Source organism: Ruditapes philippinarum, unplaced genomic scaffold (genome assembly GCF_026571515.1).
Source record: "Ruditapes philippinarum isolate M1 unplaced genomic scaffold, ASM2657151v2 ctg9060_1_1_1_1, whole genome shotgun sequence".
Taxonomy (NCBI): Eukaryota; Metazoa; Mollusca; class Bivalvia; order Venerida; family Veneridae; genus Ruditapes; species Ruditapes philippinarum.
The window spans coordinates 50,838-78,447 of NW_026856751.1; the positions used below are offsets into that span (position 1 = coordinate 50,838).

At 30.6% G+C, this 27,610-nt stretch overlaps 1 protein-coding gene across 1 annotated transcript in view; it reads left to right on the forward strand.

The window, feature by feature from the left end:
* Positions 1-8,447: 8,447 nt before the first annotated feature.
* LOC132747607 (histidine decarboxylase-like) overlaps positions 8,448-27,610 on the forward strand; it is a 28,277-nt gene continuing 9,114 nt past the window's right edge. The window contains exons 1-8 of the mRNA XM_060737027.1: positions 8,448-9,254; positions 11,945-12,117; positions 12,501-12,614; positions 18,280-18,402; positions 24,213-24,347; positions 24,940-25,083; positions 26,047-26,113; positions 27,390-27,552. Coding sequence (XP_060593010.1) covers positions 9,227-9,254; positions 11,945-12,117; positions 12,501-12,614; positions 18,280-18,402; positions 24,213-24,347; positions 24,940-25,083; positions 26,047-26,113; positions 27,390-27,552 — 947 coding nt within the window. The 5' untranslated portion in view covers positions 8,448-9,226. The remainder of the gene's footprint in view (positions 9,255-11,944; positions 12,118-12,500; positions 12,615-18,279; positions 18,403-24,212; positions 24,348-24,939; positions 25,084-26,046; positions 26,114-27,389; positions 27,553-27,610) is intronic.

Genomic DNA, 27,610 nt, shown 5'->3' on the forward strand with positions numbered 1-27,610 from the left:
ACACTTATATGAGCAATGTCTCTAGTTTTCTTTGTGCAACTTGACAGACGTATTTCTTCTCCTGAAAGTGAGTGTCCTTCAATTAGTTATTGGTCGTTTTGGACCAAGGAAAATCACGTGACAATCACTATTTTCAACAGTTAATTGGTGACAAGTCAACAGTACAAAGTTTACAATGGAAGCTAAAGTGATACAAATGACAAAAAGGGAGAAATAATATCAGTCAAGGCGTCTGGTCATCTTACAGTTAATGCTTTTTTGCTGAACTATCCGCATTTTTTAAGCATTGCACTCAAACAATTACAATGATTAACTTACAAAAGACATAAAATCTGTATATGTAAGTATAGATTATGACATTTGCATTGTATTTTAATGATTTTATTGTATAAGGAAAACTTGAGCAACTTATATACCTATTTGTTTTCTATTTTTCTGTTTTTTCCCTTCTGTATGCATGATTTTCAAAAATGCGATTTAGACTAGCTATTGTAGCGATGACTGGATATTGTAACGACAGCATTTCATTAACGTTGTCCTCTTTGTGGGTATCCAGGGTGTGTTTTTGGTGCATTTATATTGACCCCTGAGTTGTGAAAGCAGGGACTAACATTTATCTCTAGTAAAACAAAAGTAGAATTGTTGCGCCCTTGCCGTACCCGGCGTCGTCGTCTTTTCATGTTGTTCTTGTTTGTTTCCTTTTTTCATTGATATGATAAAACCCCTAAGTCTCTATAGATCTAGGTTTGACATCCTATGTGTGTTTCTTTCAAATCAATTTGTTTGCCCACCTCTCGAGTCACAACAGGTCACACAATTGTACTTATTTAACTTATAATGTGATTTTGGACACATTTCCATAGAATGCTAAAACACTCATTACATCCCATGTCTTCAATGTTCTATGACAATAGGTCTTTAACTAAATTGAAGTATCATTCCAAGTATCTTCTTACAAAGAATCGTGGTTAACAGTAAACACATGTTATTTTCGTCATTCTTTTGCAGATTTTGTCATACAAAACTGTTTTTGATATTATGAAAATTAATGAAAATTAATTTTCTGACAATCAAATTTGAATTGCTTGTCTTCAAAGTCGGTATAATTTACGAGTCTGAATTGCAAAACATTTCTTTCAGTCTAGTCATAGCATCTTCAGATTAGGTCACTTGCGGGACAATTAAAACATTATTTAAGAGTCAAAGTTAAATTGTCAATATATGAGATGACGTAAATTATTTCACATTTGACAGTTGAATAATAAATAAGTAGGCACTATCAAGAATTCGTCAGTAATTTTCACATTTTCTTACTTGTCCATTGTATAAATCTTTAGATTTTGTAAGGTTATTCATTTTGAAAATATTCGGCATGAAATGCATTTCCATGTGTTGTTTTTTTAAAAAAAGTTGTATTTTGTTACAGTTAAATATTTGATCCCTATTCCCAGACATTCACGTAATCCTAGGTCGATTTTATAAAATGCAATCTAGGTCAATATTATTTTTTAAATATTAGGCTAGATCATTTTTTTAATATTATGCCAGGGTGATATATAAAACTATTTCAAAGTTATTCTTCAAAGACAAATTCTTCAAAATAGCAAAACGGGATTCCTCGGCAAATTTGAAAATAGTTCAGACTCGGCTTGATTGAGCCTTTCATAAACAGTTAAGCCGTTCATTTAACTTTAAAAGGTCAATGAACTTTAAACCGCCTCTTTTATACAACTTTTCTTAAAGCTTTGTTTAATTTAAAATTCTTTTTAATTTCGGCTTGTTAATAAACATTAAAACGTACAATGATTGATCGGTTTTTGCAATATCTACGTTCCTCGTTCCATTCCGCCCTGAATGTCTAATTAATTTTTCAGTGAATTAAACTGATCAAGATTGATTCGCCGTACAACGATCTATACCCTGCTATCCCCACTAATGTCTTTAAATTTGTAGATGTGAGACACCGATTTGTGAGATACCGATTCGCGAAATAATCGCCTTGCTTTTAATATCAATTTATCATTTACGCATTACGAGATATCAATTAAGTTCCAATAAACGCGGAACAAACTTTGGTGGCTTTTAGTTTTCTGAGGCCGAAACACTAAAAAAGTAATCTTTCATTTTGTGTCATTAGATAATATATGTTTAAAACATAATACACCACTGTGAATTTTCTCATTGTAAAACCGAAATTATACCCAAGAATATCTGATCTAATATACTAATTAGGAAGATATTTTATTATTTGTAAACCTTCTCCGCTGTTTCAATTGATTTATACATTTATGTTATATACTATCTTGCCATATATAATGCATTGTATATCCTCATGGGCCAAATGGCCTTATGGGAATTTGAAAATAAACTTATAAACTTATCATAATAATTGAATATGACAAAACCCACATATTTAGTTTCTAACTTTAGTTCCGATACACCAACAAAATAAGTGGGAAAGGCCAACTCCGACCTTTTTGCTTTACATAAACAGTTACAACATCCATGTAAATATTGTAAATATTTTTGTTAATGTTTTGTCTAATGCCTGCACGTGACAACCTATCTACATGTATTTTTGTATAGAAAGAAAACAAGCAATAAAATATGGTTAAACTAAGCTAGCAAAATAAAAGATTTTTTACGTCATTACTAAATAATCATGCATGCATTGCACTCAAAATTGTCATATATATATATTATATATCTTTTTTTTTTAAAAACTTGACGTAAACAATACTTAACTGGAATGTATTAAGTGGTTAAAATTTTAGTCACTTCCTGAGCATATAATAAAATACATCAAGGCCAGTTTCTTTTATTCCAGACCTAAAATAACTACAAAACACTACATGAAAATAAACTAGACTGGAGCTAACGTAATATAATATCCTCGTAATTATTATATTCGTGTTTGAAAATGTCATAATGTATATGTGTTTGATTATGTCATATATAACGTATCCGTGTTTAACAATGTCATAACGTATCCCGTGTTTGACAATGTTATAACGTATCCCGTGTTTGACAATGTTATAACGTATCCCGTGTTTGACAATGTTGTAACGTATCCGTGTTTGACAATGTTATAAAGTATCCATGTGTGAAAATTTCATAACGTATCCGTGTTTGATAATGTCATGACGTAACCCGTGTTTGACAATGTTATAACGTATCCCGTGTTTGACAATGTTATAACGTATCCCATGTTTGACAATGTTATAACATATCCCGTGTTTGACAATGTTATAACGTATCCCGTGTTTGACAATGTTATAACGTATCCGTGTTTGACAATGTTATAACGTATCCATGTTTGAAAATGTCATAACGTATCCGTGTTTGATAATGTCATAACGTATCCATGTTTGATAATGTTATAACGTATCCGTGTTTGACAATGTTATAACCTATCCGTGTTTGACAATGTCATAACGTATCCATGTTTGATAATGTTATAACGTATCTATGTTTGATAATGTTATAACGAATCCATGTTTGATAATGTCATAACGTATCCGTGTTTGACAATGTTATAACATATCCCGTGTTTGACAATGTTATAACGTATCCCGTGTTTGACAATGTTATAACGTATCCGTGTTTGACAATGTTATAACTTATCCCGTATTTGACAATGTTATAACGTATCCGTGTTTGACAATGTCATAACGTATCCATGTTTGAAAATGTCATAACGTATCTGTGTTTGATAATGTCATAACGTATCCATGTTTGAAAATGTTATAACGTATCCGTGTTTGACAATGTCATAACGTATCCATGTTTGAAAATGTTATAACGTATCCGTGTTTGATAATGTTATAACGTATCCATGTTTGATAATGTCATAACGTATCCGTGTTTGACAATGTAATAACGTTTCTGTGTTTGACAATGTTATAACGTATCCGTGATAGACAATGTTATAACGTATCCGTGTTTGATAATGTTATAACGTATCCGTGTTTGATAATGTCATAACGTATCCATGTTTGACAATGTTATAACGTATCCCGTGTTTGATAATGACTTAACGTATCCGTGTTTGACAATGTTATAACGAATCCGTGTCTGACAATGTTATAACGTATCAGTGTTTGATAATGTTATAACGTATCCGTGTTTGATAATGTCATAACGTATCCGTGTTTGACAATGTTATAACGTATCCGTGTTTGATAATGTCATAACGTATCCATGGTTGACAATGTTATAACGTATCCGTGTTTGATAATGTTATAACGTATCCGTGTTTGATAATGTCATAACGTATCCGTGTTTGACAATGTTATTACGTATCCGTGTTTGTTCATGATATAACGTATCCATGTTTGACAATGTTATAACGTATCCGTGTTTGACAATGTTATAACGTATCCCGTGTTTGATAATGTCATAACGTATCCCGTGTTTGATAATGTTATAACGTATCCGTGTTTGACAATGTTATAACGTATCCCGTGTTTGATAATGTCATAACGTATCCGTGTTTGATAATGTCATAACATATCCGTGTTTGATAATGTCATAACTTATCCGTGTTTGATAATGTCATAACGTAACCCGTGTTTGACAATGTTATAACGTATCCCGTGTTTGACAATGTTATAACGTATCCGTGTTTGACAATGTCATAACGTATCCGTGTTTGACAATGTTAAAACGTATCCGTGTTTGACAATGTTATAACGTATCCGTGTTTGACAATGTCATAACGTATCCGTGTTTGACAATGTTAAAACATATCCGTGTTTGACAATGTTATAACATAACCGTGTTTGATAATGTTATAACGTATCCGTGCTTGACAATATAATAACGTATCCCATGTTTGATGATGTCATAACGTATCCGTGTTTGACAATGTAATAACGTATGCATGTTTGATAATGTTATAACGTATCCGTGTTTGAAAATGTTAAAACGTATCCGTGTTTGACAATGTTATAACGTATCCGTGTTTGATATAGTTATAACGTATCCGTGTCTGACAATGTTATAACGTATCCGTGTTTGAAAATGTCATAACGTATTAGTGTTTGATAATGTTAAAACGTATCCGTGTTTGACAATGTTATAACGTATCCGTGTTTGAAAATGTCATAACGTATCCGTGTTTGACAATGTTAAAACGTATCCGTGTTTGACAATGTTATAACGTATCCGTGTTTGATAATGTTATAACGTTTCCGTGTTTGACAATATTATAACGTATCCGTGTTTGAAAATGTCATAACGTATCAGTGTTTGATAATGTCATAACATATCCGTGTTTGACAATGTTATAACGTATCCATGTTTGACAATGTTATAACGTATCAGTGTTTGTTAATGTTATTACGTATCCGTGTTTTACAATGTTATAACGTATCCGTGTTTGACAATGTCATAACGTATCCATGTTTGACAATTTTATAACGTATCCGTGTTTGACAAAGTTATAACGTATCCATGTTTGACAATGTTATAACGTATCCATATTTGAAAATGTTATTGTATCCGTGTTGGAAAATGTTATAACGTATCCTTGTTTGACAATGTTATAACGTATCCGTGTTTGACTATGTTATAACGTATCAGTGTTTGACAATGTTATAACGTATCAGTGTTTGATAATGTCATAACGTATCCATGTTTGATAATGTTATAACGTATCCGTGTTTGATAATGTCATAACGTATCCATGTTTGACAATGTTATAACGTATCCCGTGTTTGATAATGTTTTAACGTATCCGTGTTTGACAATGTTATAACGAATCCGTGTTTGACAATGTTATAACGTATCAGTGTTTGATAATGTTATAACGTATCCGTGTTTGATAATGTCATAACGTATCCGTGTTTGACAATGTTATAACGTATCCGTGTTTGACAATGTTATAACGTATCCGTGTTTGACAATGTTATAACGTATCCATGTTTGAAAATGTTATAACGTATCCGTGATTGACAATATTATAACGTATCCGTGTTTGAAAATGTCATAACGTATCCGTGTTTGATAATGTCATAACGTATCCATGTTTGATAATGTTATAACATATCCGTGTTTAAATTTTTTATTACGTATCCGTGTTTGATAATGTCTTGGGTTATAATCATTTAGAAACGCTATCTCAATAAAAGTCGATGACAGCTGAACATATTTTTGATCTTATAAAATTAGGTGTGTATGAAAATAGTTTATAATGATACTATTTAAACAGTATACAGTTATGTTTATTCTGCCAATTGGCAAATGAGCCAAATATTTCAAGAAATTCAAACTTGAGAAAAATGTACTAAGATTTTAAGAGAAAAATAACAAGAATATTCAAGAATCAAGTAAAATTTACATGTTATTTGCGATAAATAACTTTTTTGCAATATTTATCGACAATTTCCAACAATATTAGTTGTTGCTGTTATTTTTTGAAGAACAGAACCTTTAGTGTGTAGCAGTTTTAACATGGTGTATCTACATTGTGTGAAGTCGAATATGTTTATTTGATAATTACAAAAATACAGTGTGGCAATTATCATTATTTTCTAATATTAAATTTTAGCACAGTATATCTTTAAAAAATTAACATAACAGTTGTCTCAGAGTTGACTATATGTCACACTTTTATAATGTCACGCTTTTATATTGTGACACTTTTATAATGTTGCATTAATTCAATGTTACACTTTTATAATGTTACATTAATATCATGTTACACTTTTATAATGTAACATTAATATAATGTGACACTTTTATAATGTTACATTAATATAATGTCACACTTTTATAATGTAACACTTTTATAATGTGACACTTTGAAATGTTACATTAATATAATGTTACACTTTTATAATGTTACATTAATATAATGTTACACTTTTATAATGTCAGACTTTTATAATGTTACATTAAAATAATGTTACACTTTAATAATGTCACACTTTTAATATAAATACATAATGTTATACTTTGTAAAATGTTACACTTACATAATATAATATTTTTATTATGGTACACTTACATAATATTTAACTTTAAGAATGTTACACTTACATAATATAACACTTTTATAATGTTACACTTAGATAATAAAATACTTCTATAATGTTTCACTTATATAATGTTTCAATTTTATAATGTTACACTTTTATAATGTCACACTTTTATAATGTCACACTTTTAATATAAATATATAATGTTATACTTTTATAATGTTACATGCTTTATAATGTTACACTTACATAATATGATAATTTTATAATGTTACACTAACATAATGTAATACTTTTATAATGTTACACTTACATAATATTATACTTTTATAATGTTACACCTACATAATATTATATTTTTATAATGTTACATTATTATAATGTTATACTTTTATAATGTTACATTTACATAATTAACACTTTTATATTGTTAAGCTCATTTAATGTTACACTTTTATATAATGTTACACTTTTATAATGTTACAATTACATAATATTATACTTTTATAATGTTACACCTACATAATATTATATTTTTATAATCATGTTACATTAATATAATGTTATACTTTTATAATGTTACATTTACATAATTAACACTTTTATATTGTTCAGCTAATTTAATGTTACACTTTTATATAATGTTACACTTTTATAATGTTACACTTGCATAATATTATATTTTTATAATGTTACACTTACATAATATAATACTTTTATAATGTTACACATACATAATATTATATTTTTATAATAATGCATTTATATTATGTTATACTTTTATAATGTTACACTTATATAATGCTACACTTTTATGATGTTACACTTATATAATGTTACACTATTATAATGTTATACAAATATAATGTTGCACAATTATAATGTTACGATTATATAATGTTTCAATATTATAATGTTACACTATTATAATGTTACACTATTAAATATAACACTATTAAAATATTACATTTATATAATGTTACACTATTATAATGTTACACTTATGTAATATTACGCTATTATAATATTACACTATTATAATGTTACACTGATATAATGTTACACTATTATAATGTTACACTTTGATAACGTTACACTTAAATCATGTAATACTTTTATAATGTAACGCTTATATAATGTTATACTTTTATAATGTTTTACTAATATAATGTTACACTAATTTAATGTTACACTATTATCATGTTACGCCAATATAATGTTACACTATTATAACTTTACACTAATATAATGTTACACTTATATAAAGTTACACTATGATAATGTTACACTGTTCATTATGTTACACTAATATAATTTTACACTATTATATGGACAATAGAAAACATTGATAGTTAAATACAATGTACAGTTAATCTACTAGTCATGAGAAATCAATACAGCATTCGGGCCTCTCCATTTGTCAGGTCAGTTTGTGGGATATCAGTTCTAAACGGAATTCACCAACGGCATAACGTTTATTCAACAGCTAACATCAGTATTGGAGTAACTTTATTTGCTCAGGTTGGACTACTCTGGTACAGGAAATAATTAAACAACTTTTTTAAAAAAACATACAGCGCAAAGGATTAAATTGATTAAAATCGTATTTTTTTATAATAACAAAATTAGTTCTTAGGGGAAAAAATCGAATTTTTTCTAAGCTAACGAAGATAACAAAAAAAAAAACTTGTTAACATTTGTTTGTAAATTTGAATTGATGATTATATTATGAAGTAACTATTAATGTTTAAAAATGCATGCAGCTGTAGATATTGATAAAATTTATTAGTAATACGTGGCTGAACACTCTTTTCAAATTCCATCAGTAATTTTGATGACGTTATTTAAAATACACATTTTTTACTGAGAGACAAGGGCTTTCATTTTGAGAAATACACATGGTTTTATTTCTCACAAATAGACTGATTCTAAAATAACTGAAAATCAGAAAGATATACTTAAGCACTTTACGGTGTTTTAAATTTGTCATTGTGATTTAAGTACTTTACGGTGATTTGAGTACTTAAAAGTGATCTAAGCACTTTATGGTGATTTATTTAAGTACAATATAGTGAATTAGGTACTGTATAGTAATTTAAATACTGTAAAGCGATTTAAATACTGTAAAGTGTTTTAAGTACAGTATTGTGATTTTAGTACTGTATAGTGATTTAAGTTATTTGCATTTTGATTAAAGTAAGAAATTGATCTTAATTGAGAACTTTCCGGAATTATAACCGAAAGAAATGGACTTTGAACAGTACAGGAAACATGGTGAGATAGTTTTTTCTTTCAAGTTAATATTCCTTGCCTTTAAAGTCACCCGCTTGTTAACATGATAATAAGAAAAAGATTTGATTTCATTTCTTGAAAACATGATAAAAGCACCTAATGTTTAGATCGTTATTTTGTCGATTGAATGTTCTAGTTGTCAAATTCCTCGTAAATTTTGTAACTGAATTATATAGTTTCGGGGGAAAAAAGAAACAGTCAAAGAAGAAAAAACGAAATTTTTATAGACATACCTTGCCACGATGGACGGAATAGTTATGTCACCGAGTGATTATAAGTTACAAAATACACTGAATAAGTCTAACGCGTAATTTATTCGACCGCTAGGAACGGTTATAGTTACATTGTATTTAACTATTATTTTTATTATTCATCGATGCATATCCCTTACAATGATTTTGTGTAATGAAAAAATATTGAAATATACAAAGACATTCATTCTTAATAATTTGAAATAATGTTTTAAAAACAATCAAGTATCTTTTGAAAGAGATAAAAGAAAATACTTAAATATATTTCTTTACTTTTTATGTATTTGAAAAATAAATCACTTCCTATTAAAATTTAAAATATTTGTAAAACTATCTTATTAAATACACGAATGAACATTAAAAATGATCCAATGAATAAATTCCATTTAGTGTTTGACATTATGTTTTGTCCAATAGAATTGTAGTATTTCAAATGAATCCTAACATAATCTGTTCGTATGGTAAATCAATCTGTCTAGTAAATCGACTGTTTCATAAAAAAATATTTCAAACACAAAATTGGTTAGTATTTATTAGTACGCATTTACTACAATGTATATTAAATGTATATTAAATTGGTCGAACAATTTGATTTTTTAAATGCTTACTAATAAACACTAACCTATTGTTAATTTAGAGAAAAAAGTAAAATTTATTATTTAATATATATCACTCATTCGTTTTATATGCGGCCAGTGACACCTGTCGGTCCTTTTCAATCTAAAATATCATGTTTATATTTGACACTTTTTCATTACGATTTAGCATTTAGATGGTTGCAAAAACATATAAATATTATTCATATCTCGAATAATTACTCGGTCCTTTTCATTTTAAAATATCATGTTTATATTTGACACTTTTCCATTACGATTCAGCATTTGCAATGTAGATGGTTCCAAAAACATATACATATTATTCATATCTCGAATAATTACTAGAATAATTGTATACATGTATATTTTTTTGCCATAAAGTAGCAAAACGCAAACAAAATATATTTTAGTACTTTGACTGTTTTGGAAGAAACACACATAGGCAGGGTCTATTCTAGGATTCGAAAAATAGGGGGGATTTTTATCGAAAAGTGAGAATTTATTACATCTTGTTATCCTTTTCCTTCTTTCTCTATGTAAATGTTTTACCCTGCTTCTGAAAAAAATACGGGGGATGCCTCAAAAATATGAGTGAATCCCCCCATCCCCCATCCCCCCATCCTAGAATAGACTCTGTATAGGATGGCAAACCTTTATAAAGACTTAAAGGTTTTATCATCTAACTAACATTGGTTAGTGTAACTTCCAAAATACACTAAAAAATGGTCACAATAAACTATATCTCAAGAAAATCAAACTTGAAGAAATTGTACAGATATTTAAGTAAAAACAAAAGTTTTAAATAATTTAATGTGTGGTTAATAGTTGATTTTGCAGTATTTATTACAATAATTCTACTGCGTGACTAACGCAGTAAGGGGGCTACTTTTGCCTTTATTTATTTATTTATTTATTTATTTATTTATTTATTTATTTATTTATTTCATTTATCTTTATTTTATTTATTTTTTCTATTATCATTTTTTTTGGGGGGGGGTTAATTTACGTAGATTGTAAGTGTCGTTTGGTAAATTGTTTAAATGAATTATTTTCTTTGTTCACTTGGCAATATTTTACTTTTAAATACATTGTCAAAATTGTCATGAAAATTAGAATGAATCTTGAGGCGTGCTGCTTTAAATAAAGACATTGCATAGTTGATCACATCGAAACACAGCTATACACGATCACGCATTATTTTGATACTTATATTTTGCTAAGAACACAAAGATATTCTATAAATTGTCGGACATAAATGTCCTCTACATTATTCTTTTATTTTCTTGTGTTGTGAGTTTAAAAAGAAACGCATGATTATTGTATAAGGTTTTAAATACTTATATGAATCTTTTTTAAAGTGTTGCGTGTTTGAAATTTAGCAATGAATACTAAGTGACCGTGGATCAATTAATTGACAAGACGTTTACAGTAGAACCCCTATAATGAGGCCTCTTGTGGCTCCGGAAAAACAATAAAAGATATGTTACGTTTAAAAGCAAATCAATTTGACCAGAAATGGATGATGCAACTTCCCAAACAATGTTGTATTTCTTTTTGTTGTTGTTGTTGTTTTATGTTTATTTGTTGTTTGTTTGTTTGTTTGTTTGTTTGTTTTTGTTTTGTTGTTGCTTTTTTCTTTTCTATTTTTTGTTGAGTGGGGGTGGGGGTTGTTCCCGTTTAATGTCGAACCTACATGATAAAGTTCATGTGGGGTGCATTCAGTTTTTTAATTTAGACATATTAGATTCAGACATATTTTGTAAGAATTTATTCCCTAGATTTGAATAAATTTCTGCATTTTCTAATTATATTTTATGTATTGCAGGAAAGGAAATGGTAGATTATATAGCCGATTATTTACAAAATATACGTAATCGCCGAGTGCTTCCGAATGTAAAACCTGGATATATGCGGCAACTGGTTCCCGACACCGCCCCGCATGAAGGAGAAGACTGGAACGTTATAATGAATGACATTGAAAGAGTGATAATGCCGGGTGTAAGTATTATTATCATTATATCATCATCGCCGTGTCTTTATCATCTTTTCTCAACATTAACTTTTTCATCGTCATCAACTTTTTTTCCATCATCAACATTATCATCATCAGTAGACTATCATCATCATCATCATCACAATCATCGTCATCATCATCATTATAGTAAAAATAAACATCATCTTCTTGATCACTTCAGCAGCATTTCTTAGACTGAAATGTATTTCTTCTTCAGTTTAAAAACTCATCAAACACACGTCAAATATGTTGAAGAATTAAGGTACTTCCTATCGAAAAAGAAGCATATATTTCATAAATGAAATGATTTTATAATGCAAACTTCTTTCTATGAGAGAACTTACCAGATATTGTTCTTCTGTTTCAGATTACACATTGGCAGAGCCCCTACATGCACGCATATTTTCCCGCCCTAAACAGTTTCCCGTCGCTACTTGGCGATATGCTGGCTGATGCTATTAACTGCATAGGATTCACGTGGGTGAGTAAAGAACACACAAATGCACGCGTATTTTCCCGTGCGAAAAGTTTTGCAGATCTCCTCATTTGATTGGCAGTATATCGAAATAATAGCAATATCATTTAAATTCTTAGGACTTTGATTTTTTTCTTTTTTTGAAATGTTCACGCTTTTGTTGTAAAGCTTTCAAATTGATTTGTAACTATACTTTTCTCAAACTTCTCTTTCTTAATTTGCACCATGTTTATTATCATTGTTATTATTATTATTATTATCATTATTATTATTATTATTATTATTATTCTTTTTTATTGTTATCATCATTATTATTATTGTTGTTGTTGTTGTTGTTATTGTTATTATTATTATTATTATTATTATTATTATTATTATTATTATTACAATTTTTTCTAATAGTGTTTTTTTCTGCCGCTTAGCAGACTTTTTTTATAATAGTAAAATTGTTTGTAACTCCCTAGAGTTGTTCCCGTATTACGTTCGTCCATTTTTTCCTCATCACACTTTCCGATTTTCAAAATTCAATTTGTTCTGCACTAGATGTCAGATTATCACAATGTGACTGACACTTAGACGTTATATGCACAAATAATTAGAGCCCACTAATGTTGCACAAATCGAATCAGTTCCTGTTACTGGTCGACATTTGTTTGTTGCAAATATATTAGACATGCCCCGGCGTAATAGCTTTTCTCATTTAGTTATACTGTCAACACTTAAAGGCCCATTATACCTCAGAAAAGCTATCCTTTTTTTCTCATTTTTTTTTAGTTTTTGGAAATAGACGAACTTAATACGGGAACACCTCTAGGGAGTAACAAACAATTCTACTTTTATAAAAAAAACTGTTAAGCGGCAGAAAAAACACTATTAGAAAAAATTTGTAATAATAATAATGATGATGATTATGATGATGATGATGATGATGATGATGATGATGGTGGTAATGGTGATGATGGTAATGATGATTATGATGATTATGATGATGATGATGATGGTGGTAATGATGATTATGATGGTAATGATGATTATGATGATTATGATGATGATGATGATGATAATGATGATGTTACAGTTTCCAAAAAGACACATTTGCCATTATAAATGAACTATTTTTGTTCAGTTGCTCTGTTTGCAATTAGTATAAGTAAAACTATATAGATTATATTGAAGTTTAAATACTACTGTGTTTACATTTTGCTACATTTACAACACATTACTGTTCATTCAACGCCACTTTCTTCGGCTGTTAAGAGTCTAACGTGCCCAAAATCCATTATTAAAACCAAATTCAACTTATGTTTGACATTTCTTAAGAATTTAAAAAATATGTATTTCTGTGGCAGAACACCACCGACATGCAAAAGTCTAAATCACGAAAGTTAAATTTTTAAAATTAGATAAGCTGCTGCACGTAAAAACAGACAGATATACAAACGAATATTAAGAATAGACACCGGAAAAAAAGGTAAATCAAATTCTGTGCTAACCTTAGCCCGACTTGAGTGAAAAGTGTTGCAACGCTTTTCAATTTAGGGTCATTTTCTTTCAAAATTAGCAACTTTATTCTGTAGTACAGTGTAAACGAATGATCTTAAAATTGTGCACACAAGTTATTGGTCTAGACCTACATAAAATGGAATATTAATCTTGAAAAATAATTTTCAGTTCCGTCACGTAAAAAAAAGAATCAGTGGTATCTCTTTAATGCTAAAATATCAGACCTGTCGTCACCTTGGTGCAGTGACGTGTTAACTCCTTATTGTATCATAGTTTGAGGACCTTTCTGTTGAAAATGTGTCAGCGTTAAATCGTATACATATACATAGACAGTGCATTAACTGGAGTGCAGGTATCAGTTACCTGCACTCAAGAGTATGCCCATTATATTGATTTGTTCACTATGTCCGGGGTTTACATATTGTGACGACAGAGAAAGGGATAGCGATGTTTATATCATATTCAGATGCTCGTTCATTGGTAACATTTTTTCTGGGGTTTCATATTGTGGTATCAGGGAACGGGTTTTTATGTTTGACTATGATACAAAAGAGAAAGAACATCGAAACACTCGGCAATCTGATTTATACTCGGGGGCTACGCCCACTCGTACAAATCACATATCCTCGTGTTGAGATGCTCTTTCTATTACTAATGTAATAGGAGTTAACCCTTTACTGCACTGAAATGGCGATGTTTCAATTGTTTCTCGCAAATTGTTCCTCGGCAGTGTAAGAGTGAATAAAATGTGTTGTATTTTTGACTTATTTCAAGTTGTTGGTACTATAATTGAATGGGTTTTAAGCCAAACCGTCATAGTTTTAATGATCATATTTTCAACTTTATAAGTTAAGGCCTCAGACCAAAACACTATCTCATCCTCAACACAATACTTCCCATGCAGAAAATAAAATACACGATTAAGGTTTGCTCGTGAAAACCCATATTAAAGATCGTATCAACGCCGCCATTTATAAGCATTTTGATAATACGTATGAGTCATATATTGAACGTAACGAAAATACGTATATGAAAATGTGTGCGCCTCACCTTCGATGACCTCGGCATTTACAAATATAATTAGCTTAACACAATCTTTGGAAACAAAAGGTTAATATATAATTGCTAGAGATTTTATCTGAATTTTCTTTGCACAAATTTGCATTTAGAGAAAGATGTAACATATGGCAGATATCGAGATAACATTGAAAACTCGGGTGAACCCTTTAATTTGTTTAGGATTTTCAATAAAATGGCGAATAATGAATTATTGAAAAGTACCATACGTACTTATTGAACTTTTGTAATGCTCTTTTTACTTTTTACGTACATTACGTGTTTGTATGATACTGAAGGATTTTGCTTTTTTAAAAGTATAAGTAATGAAAAATCATCTATTCCTTGAAAAGAAAAGTCAAATATGTTTAAAGAACAAAACGTTGCTTGCTTTTGATCATCATCTAAGGTCATCATTCAGCGGATCTTACACTGAAAGCTATGCATTTGGCAAAATTGATCATGCGATGACTTGATCAAAATTTCAACATAAAAACTTGACTTCATATCTATAATTCAGATAGAAATTACAAAATCAAAATTTATTACGCCAAATAAAGTCCAAAATGTTTCAAATATTGTCTCCAATTTACGAAATTATCTATCTTTATATTGAATTTAATATAACTTGAATTTATCTTCAAAATGATTCAAGAGTATCATGAATGTTGAAATTATAGATTTTTTTCAAGACATTCCCCCCGTCATTATTTGGCAGAATTTTCTCATAACATTGTAAGTTGTTATTATTTATGCATATCTTTAATTACATTAGGACAAATTAAAACTTTATTTATAACGGTGATTGCGGCGTCGTTATATGTCGCAGCGACGCTTTACGTCGCACTTGCGCTAAACGGCGCACTATTGCCGCTAAATGTCGCATCCACCGGTAAATATCTCAACATATTCTGTTGTCAAATGTCGCAATGATTACGTTAAATGTCGCAATGATGATGTTAAATGTCGTATCATTTTCCTTTACCTTAAAATCTCACAAAGCTACCTTTAAATTTCGCAATATCTAAATGCATATCGGTTCCGGCAGTGTCAAGATGCAGTGTTGTTAACAGTGGTCATATGCACATAACTGCTTTTGATCTATGCTCATTCAACTTTAAAACAAAATCCAATTACTTTGTATATCACAAGAAATCGTTTTCCTATCTGATAGATAGCTAGTCCCTAGATCACCTACATAACGTCAATATTGACCTAATACGAGTTGTTTAACATGAATTTAGATATTTCGACATTTAATGGTAGTGTTGTGACATTTAACGGTAAGGAAAAATAGTGCAACATTTTAAGTCATCATTGCGACATTTTACGGCAAAATATTTTGAGACATTTAGCGGCATGTGCGACATTTAGCGTCATAGTGGCATATAATTGCGCCACAATTACCGTATATGAATGAATGAATGAATGAATGAATGAATGAATGATATGTTGTTGTTTTTTCTTTAAATAACGCTATAATAAAGATCAAGTTGTACGTATATATACGAGAAGTACGGAAAAATAAACTTAAGGTACATGAGGGAAATGATATCAAAATCTTAAGGTACACAGGGAAGTTATAAAAGATCTTAAAATCTTAAGGTAAGTGATGGAAAAGATAAAAAAAAAATAGAAAAAATCTTAAGGTTCATGAGGGAAAAAAATCTTAATGTGCACCAGGGAAATGACAAAACAAATCCTAAAGTACACAAGGGAAATGATAATATTTCGTATTTCTGTTTGTTTTTTAATGTTTTTTTGGTTGTGGGCTTTTATGTGTTTTGGTTTTTTTTAGTTATTTATTTATGTTGGTCGGTCGGTCGGTCAATGGGTCATTTGAATAAAATGCCTACAGTATCGTCTCGATGCAATTTTATTTAAGCAAGTGCCTTACATTGTCTGGACACAGAATCAAATCACTTAAACTGATAACCACATGATGGTCGGCTTACATGTTTATATATAATAATATATATAATAAGGCTCTAATTCTGATTGTCACAACATATCAATCTCTGTAACTTAGTTAAACAACTGAGACCTTATGGAACCACGAGAACTCTCGTGAATTATCGTGAAGTATCGTTCTGTGTGATCTAGTGGCCTGCGCGTGCTAATTATATTATATTGAATAGCATGGACAGCTCGAGATGCCTGATGGGAAAAAAATTAACGTAAAAGAAAATCAATACAGTCTATTCTATATTTTTAAAATGTTTGGCTATACGACGTTTCATTTAAAACCCATAAAATGTACAAGTTAAAGTGTCTCCGCTTAGGGTTTTTTTTTACATGAAGGAAACGAAATTATTAGTTCAAGACTTTTGTATATCTGGAATGTATGTATGTATACAGTAGTGTACAATAACTTGCCCATGAACTCCCGGAAGGCTTATTTCCAATCGGCTCCTTGGATAACTCCTTTCAAGAACATACATACAAGTGAACAAACATTAAAACTATTAAATTAAAACCAATCACGAAGACTTTGGATATTGGAAGGTTTCATAAAGATTACTAAAAAATATACTACATGTATCAATGTTACTATTATTTTAATTCCTAACTCATTATATAATGTGATAGGAGTTAACCCGTTACTGCACTCATGTGACGTTTTGATACATAGAAGATATCTAAGTTTTATTTATACAGGATTTATTTTCATGGAATGGAATGCAAATAAATATTTCATGAGTGGCTGTAGCCATGAATAAAATCTGATAATTTTCATATCACAAGATGAAAATAACGCTATTATTATAGAAAACAACTTGAATTTTCTGTTTATTATTACTATTTTTTACTTTTTTGACATCTTAATCCCTTAAATTTGCGTTGTGGCCAAATTTATTAGAAAGTAGTCCGGCAAGACACCAGTGTGAAAATACGGAAAAAATGTTTCACTTCCGTAAAAAAAATAACTTGTTACATTGAAAATACGGAAAAATGAAAGTACGCATTTTATTTCATCAAAATTTCTCAATTTTTCATTTTTAAGTATATAATAAATTTGAATCGCTCAAAATTACAATGATCACATTCAAATTGCAAGCTAAGCCAATGTACCAAATTTATCAAAATCTCTAATTTTCATTTTCATTTTCAGGCATCAAGTCCGGCCGCCACAGAGCTGGAGACGATTGTAATGGACTGGCTTGGCAAGATGATTGGCTTACCGTCAGAGTTCCTGCATAGTAACAAGCAGACGATGGGAGGCGGTGTGATACAGGTAAATTTGTCTTAAAGCTGCACGCCTCCAGATGAGCCAAAAATATTTCAAGAAAATATAACTAAGAAAAATGCACTGAACTTCTAAGAAAAGAAAAAAAAACAGTCAAGATTCAAGTTATATTTAACATGTTATGTGCGGTTTAACACTGATTTTGCGGTATTTTATCACCTAGTAACGGCTGTTTTAGCATTATGTTGATTGCTTTTTGGTAATGTTCGTGGATTGTATACATGTAAGTGCCGATTGCAATATGTAAATAACTTTATTTGTTCACCTCACTTTTTTTTTCTTTGAAATACATTTCCAATTTTTTTATGAAAATTGACATGAATCTGGAGGCGTGCTGCTTAAAAGCAAGGCTTTGTGGAAGTTGCTAACAAAACAATAACAAAACAAAAACATTTTCGATATTACATGTCATAGTTCCCTTTGAATAAAAAGAGTATGGAAAGAGGCAAAGTGTATATAACTGTTTTCTCAGGAAATATTAAGCAGGCACTACTATGAAAACATAAAACTGGTACCGTTGGCCTAGTGGTTAAGGATCGGGAGGTCGAAGGTTCGAGCCCCACATGGAGTGTTAATAGAAGGATGAATGTTTCTCGTGGGACTCTTTTCGAAATGACCGCTTCGTTGACCGCGAGGTAGTTAAAATGAATGGTTACCGATTTCTATCCGCCTGGCGCCTGGCATAGTGGTTGGTGTTCGGAAGTACATGGTATGCAAGCAAAAAGTGTCTTATACATGTAAGAAATGGCTGGCCCTTTCAATACGGGTGACACTATAATAAACAACACTTTTACCTTTATATGGCGCAGTATTAAGGAAAGTAACCATGTATATGTTCGTGAAATATATTGATTTTATTATGTGTTTCGTGAAAATATACTATATATTTTCACTCAAACGAAAATATATATATCCTATTTCAAGGTCTTTATAATGACTTTATAACAATATACAATAATTGCTTTATTGCTTTAAAACAAAACATAAGCAACCAGATACATTGTATATTAATTTTATAAAACCCACGATTATCCAAACAATTACAATTACAAAAGTACATAATGTACAGTCACTTCATATACGGTAGTTCGAATATCTCTTAAGTTTACATATAGATGTAAATAGAGGTTATTCATGGGTTTTTTTTGTTTGTTTTTTTTTTTTTGTTGTTGTTGTTTTATTTTTTGTTTGTTGTTTTTGTATTCTTTTTTCTTTTTTCATCGAGTGGTATGAAAATAAATATTTTGCGAGTGATGGAAGCCACAAGTGGGAATATATTAATTTTCATTTTTAAGATGAAAATAAATCCCATATTTATATATATATGTTAAAATACACTTAAGTTTATTATATATATTAACTTTTTTTTCTTTCTTGCATTTGAACTTGTACCACTGTTTACATTATATATATACTATATGGCTATAATGTTGTAATGACATTTATGCAAATGAATTGTTGTTGTTGTTGTTGTTGTTGTTGTTGTTATATAAATATAATTATTTGTATTATAGATAAATGAAATAAGATTTATTATATAATAGAGATTATTATATAATCTATAAATAGCTTTGAAATACCTTTCCCTGATTGGCTAACAGCCAACTTTTTGTAAAAAAATACAGGTCAATATCAGAGTACATGTATATACTATTACAGTAATCTTTCTTCTATCTCGTTCTAGTGAGCCATTGTAACATATTAATTTACTACATAGGGTCATGTTATCACTCTTATAGCACATTACACTATAGTATATTTATACAGAATGACCAGCGTCCATTCGTGGCGATGAATACGCAAATATCTTCAATATTTGTTCACGTAGTGTTTTTCAACACCGGTCACGTAAACAAAATAGGACTGTCCATTAAGACGTTGTGAGATTTGTGTATGGGATTAAAAATATCGAATATTTTGGTTCGGTTTGATTTCTTTCGATAAAAAAATATTTTACGTTATATCTTATATTATAAAGCGTACTTTAATACGCCTGATAAAATCGATTAATTCTTGTGATTATGATAAAGTTTTTATTTGAATCAAGTTAACCTTTGATGATATCAACCAACATGTTTCGTTGGTCAACGGTTTATTTTTTAGTTTTCTGATTGGAACAAATTAAATTTGTATTATTGAATTTGATAGGTTGTTAAGTTTCTTATATATAAGTATTTTTCCATTTTTCGTCATTCTGTTAGTTATTTAGAGTTTTGATTACCTTTTACGTCATTTTTGCCCACCCACCAAGGCCCATTTGTTTTTGTTTTTATCTAAACCTGGTCGTCATCGTAGCTAACTAATATACAATAGACACGGAAAGCTGCATCACACCGTTTCTTTCTCAAGAGCATATTTAAGATGCTTGGCTTTCAATAAAACTAGTTCAGAGTAGTATGTAAGCGCCCGGGAGACTTGGACGTTGAAATATGTGAAATTATCAACGTCCAGTTCATATCTGACATTTTCACCTCATCACGGTAACACAATAATTACTGTAATTTTAAATAACTATTACACCGGTTTCTCATATATACTAGAGTAAATTACCTACGTTACCAGTCTGATTCTAACTTATAGGAAGCAGTCTGTAGCATTTTCTATGCATAACTTCAGGGGCAGACTTTAAATTCGTGAGCACTTCATTGCGGAGTTTTCTTGTGATATTTTGCATTCTTGCTCTATTGCTGTTTTATATGATGCTGTATAACACACGGGGGAGGAAGTGTTACACGAAGGATGGAGTTCTTATGATAACTAGTTCAGAAGTTCTTGTGATAACTGTCACGGAGTTCGTCGGAAAAGATCTGTATATACTACGAAAATACTCGTCAAAAATGGTTATTTTCATCGTTCAAAAATGAGTTTTAGGTGCTTAATTAAACTTTAATGATTAAGCTTGTCTTACATTTTGTATTATGTGTCAAAAACTAATTCACAGGCCATTTTTCATTGCCTCTTGCTTCAAAGCTGGTAGTTTTGAGTAAATTTTCCAAATTACTTGCCAATTCATAAGTTTTGACCGTTTTTTTTCTGGTCTTCATCCTTGCCATACATAATTACCTAATTATAATGCAAAATTGCAAACATAAAGCACCGGCTAACAGATTTATACCCGATTTTTCAAATGTCCCGGAGTTCTTGTGATAACTCTGAAGATGTCACAGAGTTCTTATGATAACTTTTGTTATTGCCAGTGTGTTTCTTGAGCTAAAGCACGGCACGTTTTAGCGTTTATTATTATTCAATAAGTTTGTAAATCATTATGAAATGCAGTACGATCATCCTTGGATAAAACGTTGGTCTTAAGTGTCTGCAAAGGATAAATAGGTGATAGGCTATTATCTAGAGTAAAAATTGAACCAGCGGCCACTGATATTCAGCAGTATAATGGCTGAAACCACAAAACAAAAATGTCTCAAAACGTACACGTTGTTCTCAGTGTCACATGTTTTAAGCTACCACCTTTCTTAAGCAGACAATATATAGGCATGCTTCCCTTACCTAAGGGCTAAGTAATTTTTATCATTTAATACCATAATAAATAAGTATATACAAAATAACCAGGATAATTTCCACACCTATGTCTTAAAAAAGTACGATAATGATAAAAACTCAACTGCGGTTAGCTCTAACTACCGATCTCTCGAACAAATTTGAACTGTCCCTCCAGGTTCGAGCGAACTAAGTTTGACTATATATTTTTGTTATAAATTACAGCAAAAGTAGCAGAGTTTCCTCCACTAAGATTACAAAGGGGAAATACTCATCAAACATCGACTGAAAAAATATACATGAAAATACCATATTTGAGTATTTCAAAGCGCATTTATTACGTACATAAATGCCCTACTTGTTTCATAGCAGTTCCCGGTCCCAAATCGCACTTTTTAACAAATAAAATAAAAATCTGTCTACCGAAGAGTGCAAACTTTGACAGAACAAAGTTAGGTACCTGTCCAGCATTACCTATTTTAATGTTGCTCTTTTATTTTACATTTTAATGGAATAAAGGCCTGAGATATATAACACCTTTGCTCACATTAATTAAAAAATTTATTAGCAGTTTTCGGACCTTTTTTATTTTAAATAAAATTCAGTACCAATAAGCAATGTTAAGTTGGGTTTTTCAAATAGATATAACGTCCCAAACTTTTCCGTGTCGTCTTCAAATATATTGTTTAAAAGTAGTGATTTACCTAGAATGGGATTTCAGTTATTGTGCATGGGCATTCAAACTAGAATTCCCCAGGTATTGCTTGTAAGTGTCGCAAGTTCTCTAATGTAACTTAAAACAACAGACAAAACTTTGAAACATATTAATCGCTGTACTATTATAACTGCTGTATTACATAGAAAACAATTTTTTCTCTGGTTGATGAAGTAACATAGATGCTTAACTGAGAAAAAATAGACTGTATGCCCGGATGAAAATGATAAAGGGCCAGAATACTGCTAGGAGCCGGAAACTGCTAGGAAACCAGTACATAAATCCTTTTTCCAGTCTACGAAAATGTGCAAACAAAAAAATACTATGAAAAAGAAACGGGGGTAAGAAATAATATCCAATGAACTAAAATTCACTCAAAACCAACATTATATATCCTATTTTTTGCGCAAAGGTTGCGTACTACATTTCATAATGATTTACAATCTCATTGAATAATAAAAAACGCTAAAACGTGCCGTGATTTAGCTCAAGAAACACACTGGCAATAACAAAAGTTATCATAAGAACTCTGTGACATCTTCAGAGTTATCACAAGAACTCCGGGACATTTGAAAAATCGGGTATAAATCTGTTAGCCGGTGCTTTATGTTTGCAATTTTGCATTATAATTAGGTAATTGTGTATGACAAGGATGAAGACCAGAAATAAACCGGCCAAAACTTGTGAATTGGCATGTAATTTGGAAATTTTACTCAAAATTACCTGATTTGAAGCAAGAGGCGATAAAAAATGGCCTGTGAATTAGTTTTTGACACATAATACAAGATGTAAGACGAGCTTAATCATTAAAGTTTAATTTAGCACCTAAACTTATTTTTGAACGATGAAAATAACCATTTTTGACGAGTATTTTTGTAGTATATACAGATGTTTTCTGACGAACTCCGTGACAGTTATCACAAGAACTCCTGAACTAGTTATCATAAGAACTCCATCCTTCGTGTAACACTTCCTCCCCCGTGTAACAAACACATGTACATAAACACAACCAAGAAAAAAAAAATATTTTGAAAGTGGTTTAAAAATATATTTATTACATACTTACAAATGAAAGTAAATATACATATTGATGAAGTAAAATGCGTGTTTTCATTTTCCTTATTATCACTGTAAAACAAATATTTTTTACTGCAGTGAAACATATTTTCCGTATTTTACTGGTCTCTTGCCGGACGACTTTCTTCTAAATTATGCCAGTACACAACATTTAAGAGAGTACTTCAAATTGTCAAAAAAGGAGAAGAAAAATGTATATGATAAACAGAAAAATCAAGTTCTCATGAACAAACCTTAAATCATATATATTTAAAATATTGTAATATTCATGCATTGTTATATTTGTTTGTGTGTTTTTTTGGTTTTTTTGTTGTTTTTTTTTCTTGATTTTTTTTTGTTAAGTTGTTTTTGTTTGGGGGTGGGGGAAGGGGTCACTATACATTATAAATGTCAATTTTTTAATCTTGGTGTTAAAGAAATGATTGTACATGTTGTATACATACATGTATATATATAATATGTTCTGCTTTTCATAACTGGAGGAAATAAAAGAATTAATTTTAAATTACAGACGACAGCTAGTGACTGTACGTTTGTAACATTGTTGGCAGCACGATCGGATGCAATCAGACATTATCGTGCAAACAATGAGGATCTGGATGATGCCGAAGTTAATGCGCGACTTGTAGCTTACTGCTCCGATCAGGTAATATAATATTATTTCATTTTTTGTTTGTCTGTTTGTTTCTTTTTTTCTTTCTTTCCTTTATTTCTTTCTTTCTTTCTTTAAACCATCATAATCGTCAAAATCATCACCATTATCATCATCATCATCGTCGTCGTCGCCGTCGTAGTTGTCATTATAATCGTCATTATCATCATCATTTTCATCATCATTTTCATCATCATCATCATCGTCATCATCATCATCATCATCATCATCATTACTTTCATCATCATCATAATAATCATCATCATAAAAATCTTCATCATCATTTTCAACCTATGAGTAGCACCCTATCCCTTAAGTTAAAGTAGAATTATGCTACTTCTTCTGTATGGAGAATGATAAGAACTATCCTTGATCAATAACCTTCCATTCCACTCTTTACGAAAAATCATTTGTCAATATCTTAATGAAGATTTAAAGATTGTTAAACTTATGAGTAAAATGACGATACAATAACTTGACAGAATGTACGTATTGTTGTTTTCTTTCTTTTCAAAATAATCCTGTTACAAGATCATTATCAATTTCTGCGAAGTAGAGATTCAAACATACATGCATATATTTACAGGCGCATTCATCAGTAGAGAAGGCGGGTTTGATTGGCTTGGTGAAGATGAGATTTTTACCAAGCGATGAACATCTAAGTCTGCGAGGTGACACACTACAACGTGCAGTAGACGAAGACCTGGCAGCAGGACTCATACCATTCTACGTAAATATATGAGTCACGCCATGACAAAACCAACATAGTGCGTTAGCGACCAGCATGGATCCAGACCAGCCTGCGCATCCGAGCAGTCTGATCAGGATCCATGCTGTTCGGTGCTTGTAATAGGGTTTATAAGCGAATAGCATGGATCCTGATCAGACTGCGCTTATCGCAACCGTACTATGTTGGTTGGTTGGTTGGTTGGTTGGTTGGTTGGTTGGTTTTGGCGCGGCTTATGTAAGCAGATTTTATTCGAATCCTATATCTTTGTCACGAAAAAAGGGACAAATTCTGCTGCATGTATTTTTGCTTATCAAATCAATGCCAGTCTGTCGTCTGTCACGTCTTTCTGCTTCACTGGAAAAAAGACTGCGCTGTTCAAAATAATTTACTTAAAGGAATTCAATACCGTCATGTGAACAAAAACAAAAAAACCGTCTTAGTGGAATTCCTTTAAACACGAGGTCGCAGTTTATTTATTTCACAGGATTTCGCTGATCTATATTTAGTTTATTACTTTGAACATCTAGAAATTCTATCAGAAAACCTATATTATAAACCAAAATATGCTTTGATGATTCAATAAAACAGGGTAGAAAACTTTTGAATAAATTCAATAAACATATTTGATATGATGCCCGTGTCTTTTTAAAGAAATTATTTATAAATATAATGTTTTGATATGATGCCCGTGTCACATATATGTCTTTTTAAATAAATTATTTATTAAATATAATATGAACCATTGGCATTTAGTGCCTAGAATGATTAGATGATTTATATACCTTTTTTTCCATAAGAGTTCGTGACCTTGAACAATCTTTATCTACATATATACATATTTTTTTAAATAAGTTTTTTACCTTGATGTTAATACTTTATTAGTGATAATTATATGTTTTGAGACTTAACAAAATTATTACATTTTGAACGGTTGCACTATAATATTGAAACTCATTATTTCAGCTCTGTGCTACAGTTGGGACAACTGGCGCATGCGCATTTGATAGTTTAAAGGAAATCGGACCGATCTGTAAGTATTTTGTTTTATTTTATGCTTTTTATTATTATTTTTGTCTGTAATTTTTTATTCCTTTTCTAACTATCATATGACGAAGGGTTGTATTTATTGAACACATCGCTTGTGTAACAGTGCTTTTATAGAATATGTAAACATTTCCAGGCTTAGTTTTTTTCCCTTGCATTTTAATCTTTTGACACACTGTTTATTTAAATTGTTCTTTCTTTACTTTCTTTGTATAAGATGGAAGACAACTTTTAAAAAGCCATAAAATTCTATCTGTTTTAATTTTGACAAGAACTGTTCTCATTGCCAATATAATTGGTTTACACAAATTTATTTTAGTTCGGTTGTGTTGGAAGCTATAAGCTTATTGAAACACTCTCGAATCCGTTCCTGGAACCAACCAGTACTAAGCAATGAATGTAAAGTTTTTTGCTCAAGGAAGCAACGGCTTGCCCCTGACAGGGTTTGAACCCACGCGGTCAGCAATCCTTAGATTACTAGTCCGACGCGTTAACCACTCGGCCACGCCGCCAATATAATTGAACAGTCCTTTGTGTCTTTTACTCTTCGGTAATTGATGTAGTTGAAGTGATGTGGAAGTTTGTATGGAAGTCAAAATACCACACATTAATAATACATGTCCAGCGTTAAATTGTTTAGGTGATTAAACATCTAACATAAATCCATCATTTAAACATTATAAAACTCATGTGTACACTTTCTAAAAAGGAGAAGAAAGATAAACATCATTTCTGTGACTTCACTTGGCTGTAAATATAGTCTTTCAGAATAAACAAAAGATAACGTTCCAGGAACCGTCTTCATGAGTATGTCTTTGAAGATATACTATGCTCACCTTTGGGCATAATACTTCTATTGCAGAAATTTATTAAAATCTAATAAATTCTTCACGAATATGTCTAATATGTATAAGTGAATGTATAATACATGTATATGTTTTTTTTCTTTTTCCCCTTCATTTCTATAAGATGGAAGACAACTTTTCTTTGAATTCCCTATTACTTCTAAAGTGTGGTCTTTTCTGATAAAAACATCCAGGTTTTTTTTTAATGACACTATGTATTCGCACTGTGATTACATGTAGTGTGTAGAGTTTTAAACCTTACATATTTTCTATGTGAGTTTTCAGAAGATGTTCATTTTACATTTCAAAAGTGACTGTATAGAAATTATCCTTTTTATCAAGTATCAAATTTAAGTATTATTTATAATCTTTAATCTTGCAGCTTCTAACACAATCGAACATTATATATTTCTACAGGTGAAGCTGAAGGTATCTGGATGCATATAGATGCTGCATACGCGGGCACAGCGTTCATATGTCCTGAATACCGGCACTTCATGTCCGGAGTCGAGCATGCGCAGTCGTTTGCTTTCAACCCTTCGAAATGGATGATGGTGCATTTTGATTGTAGTGCTATGTGGTAGGTGATTAAGTTTTACATTGTTACAAACAATTATGTTGTTGGAGGGCACTATAAA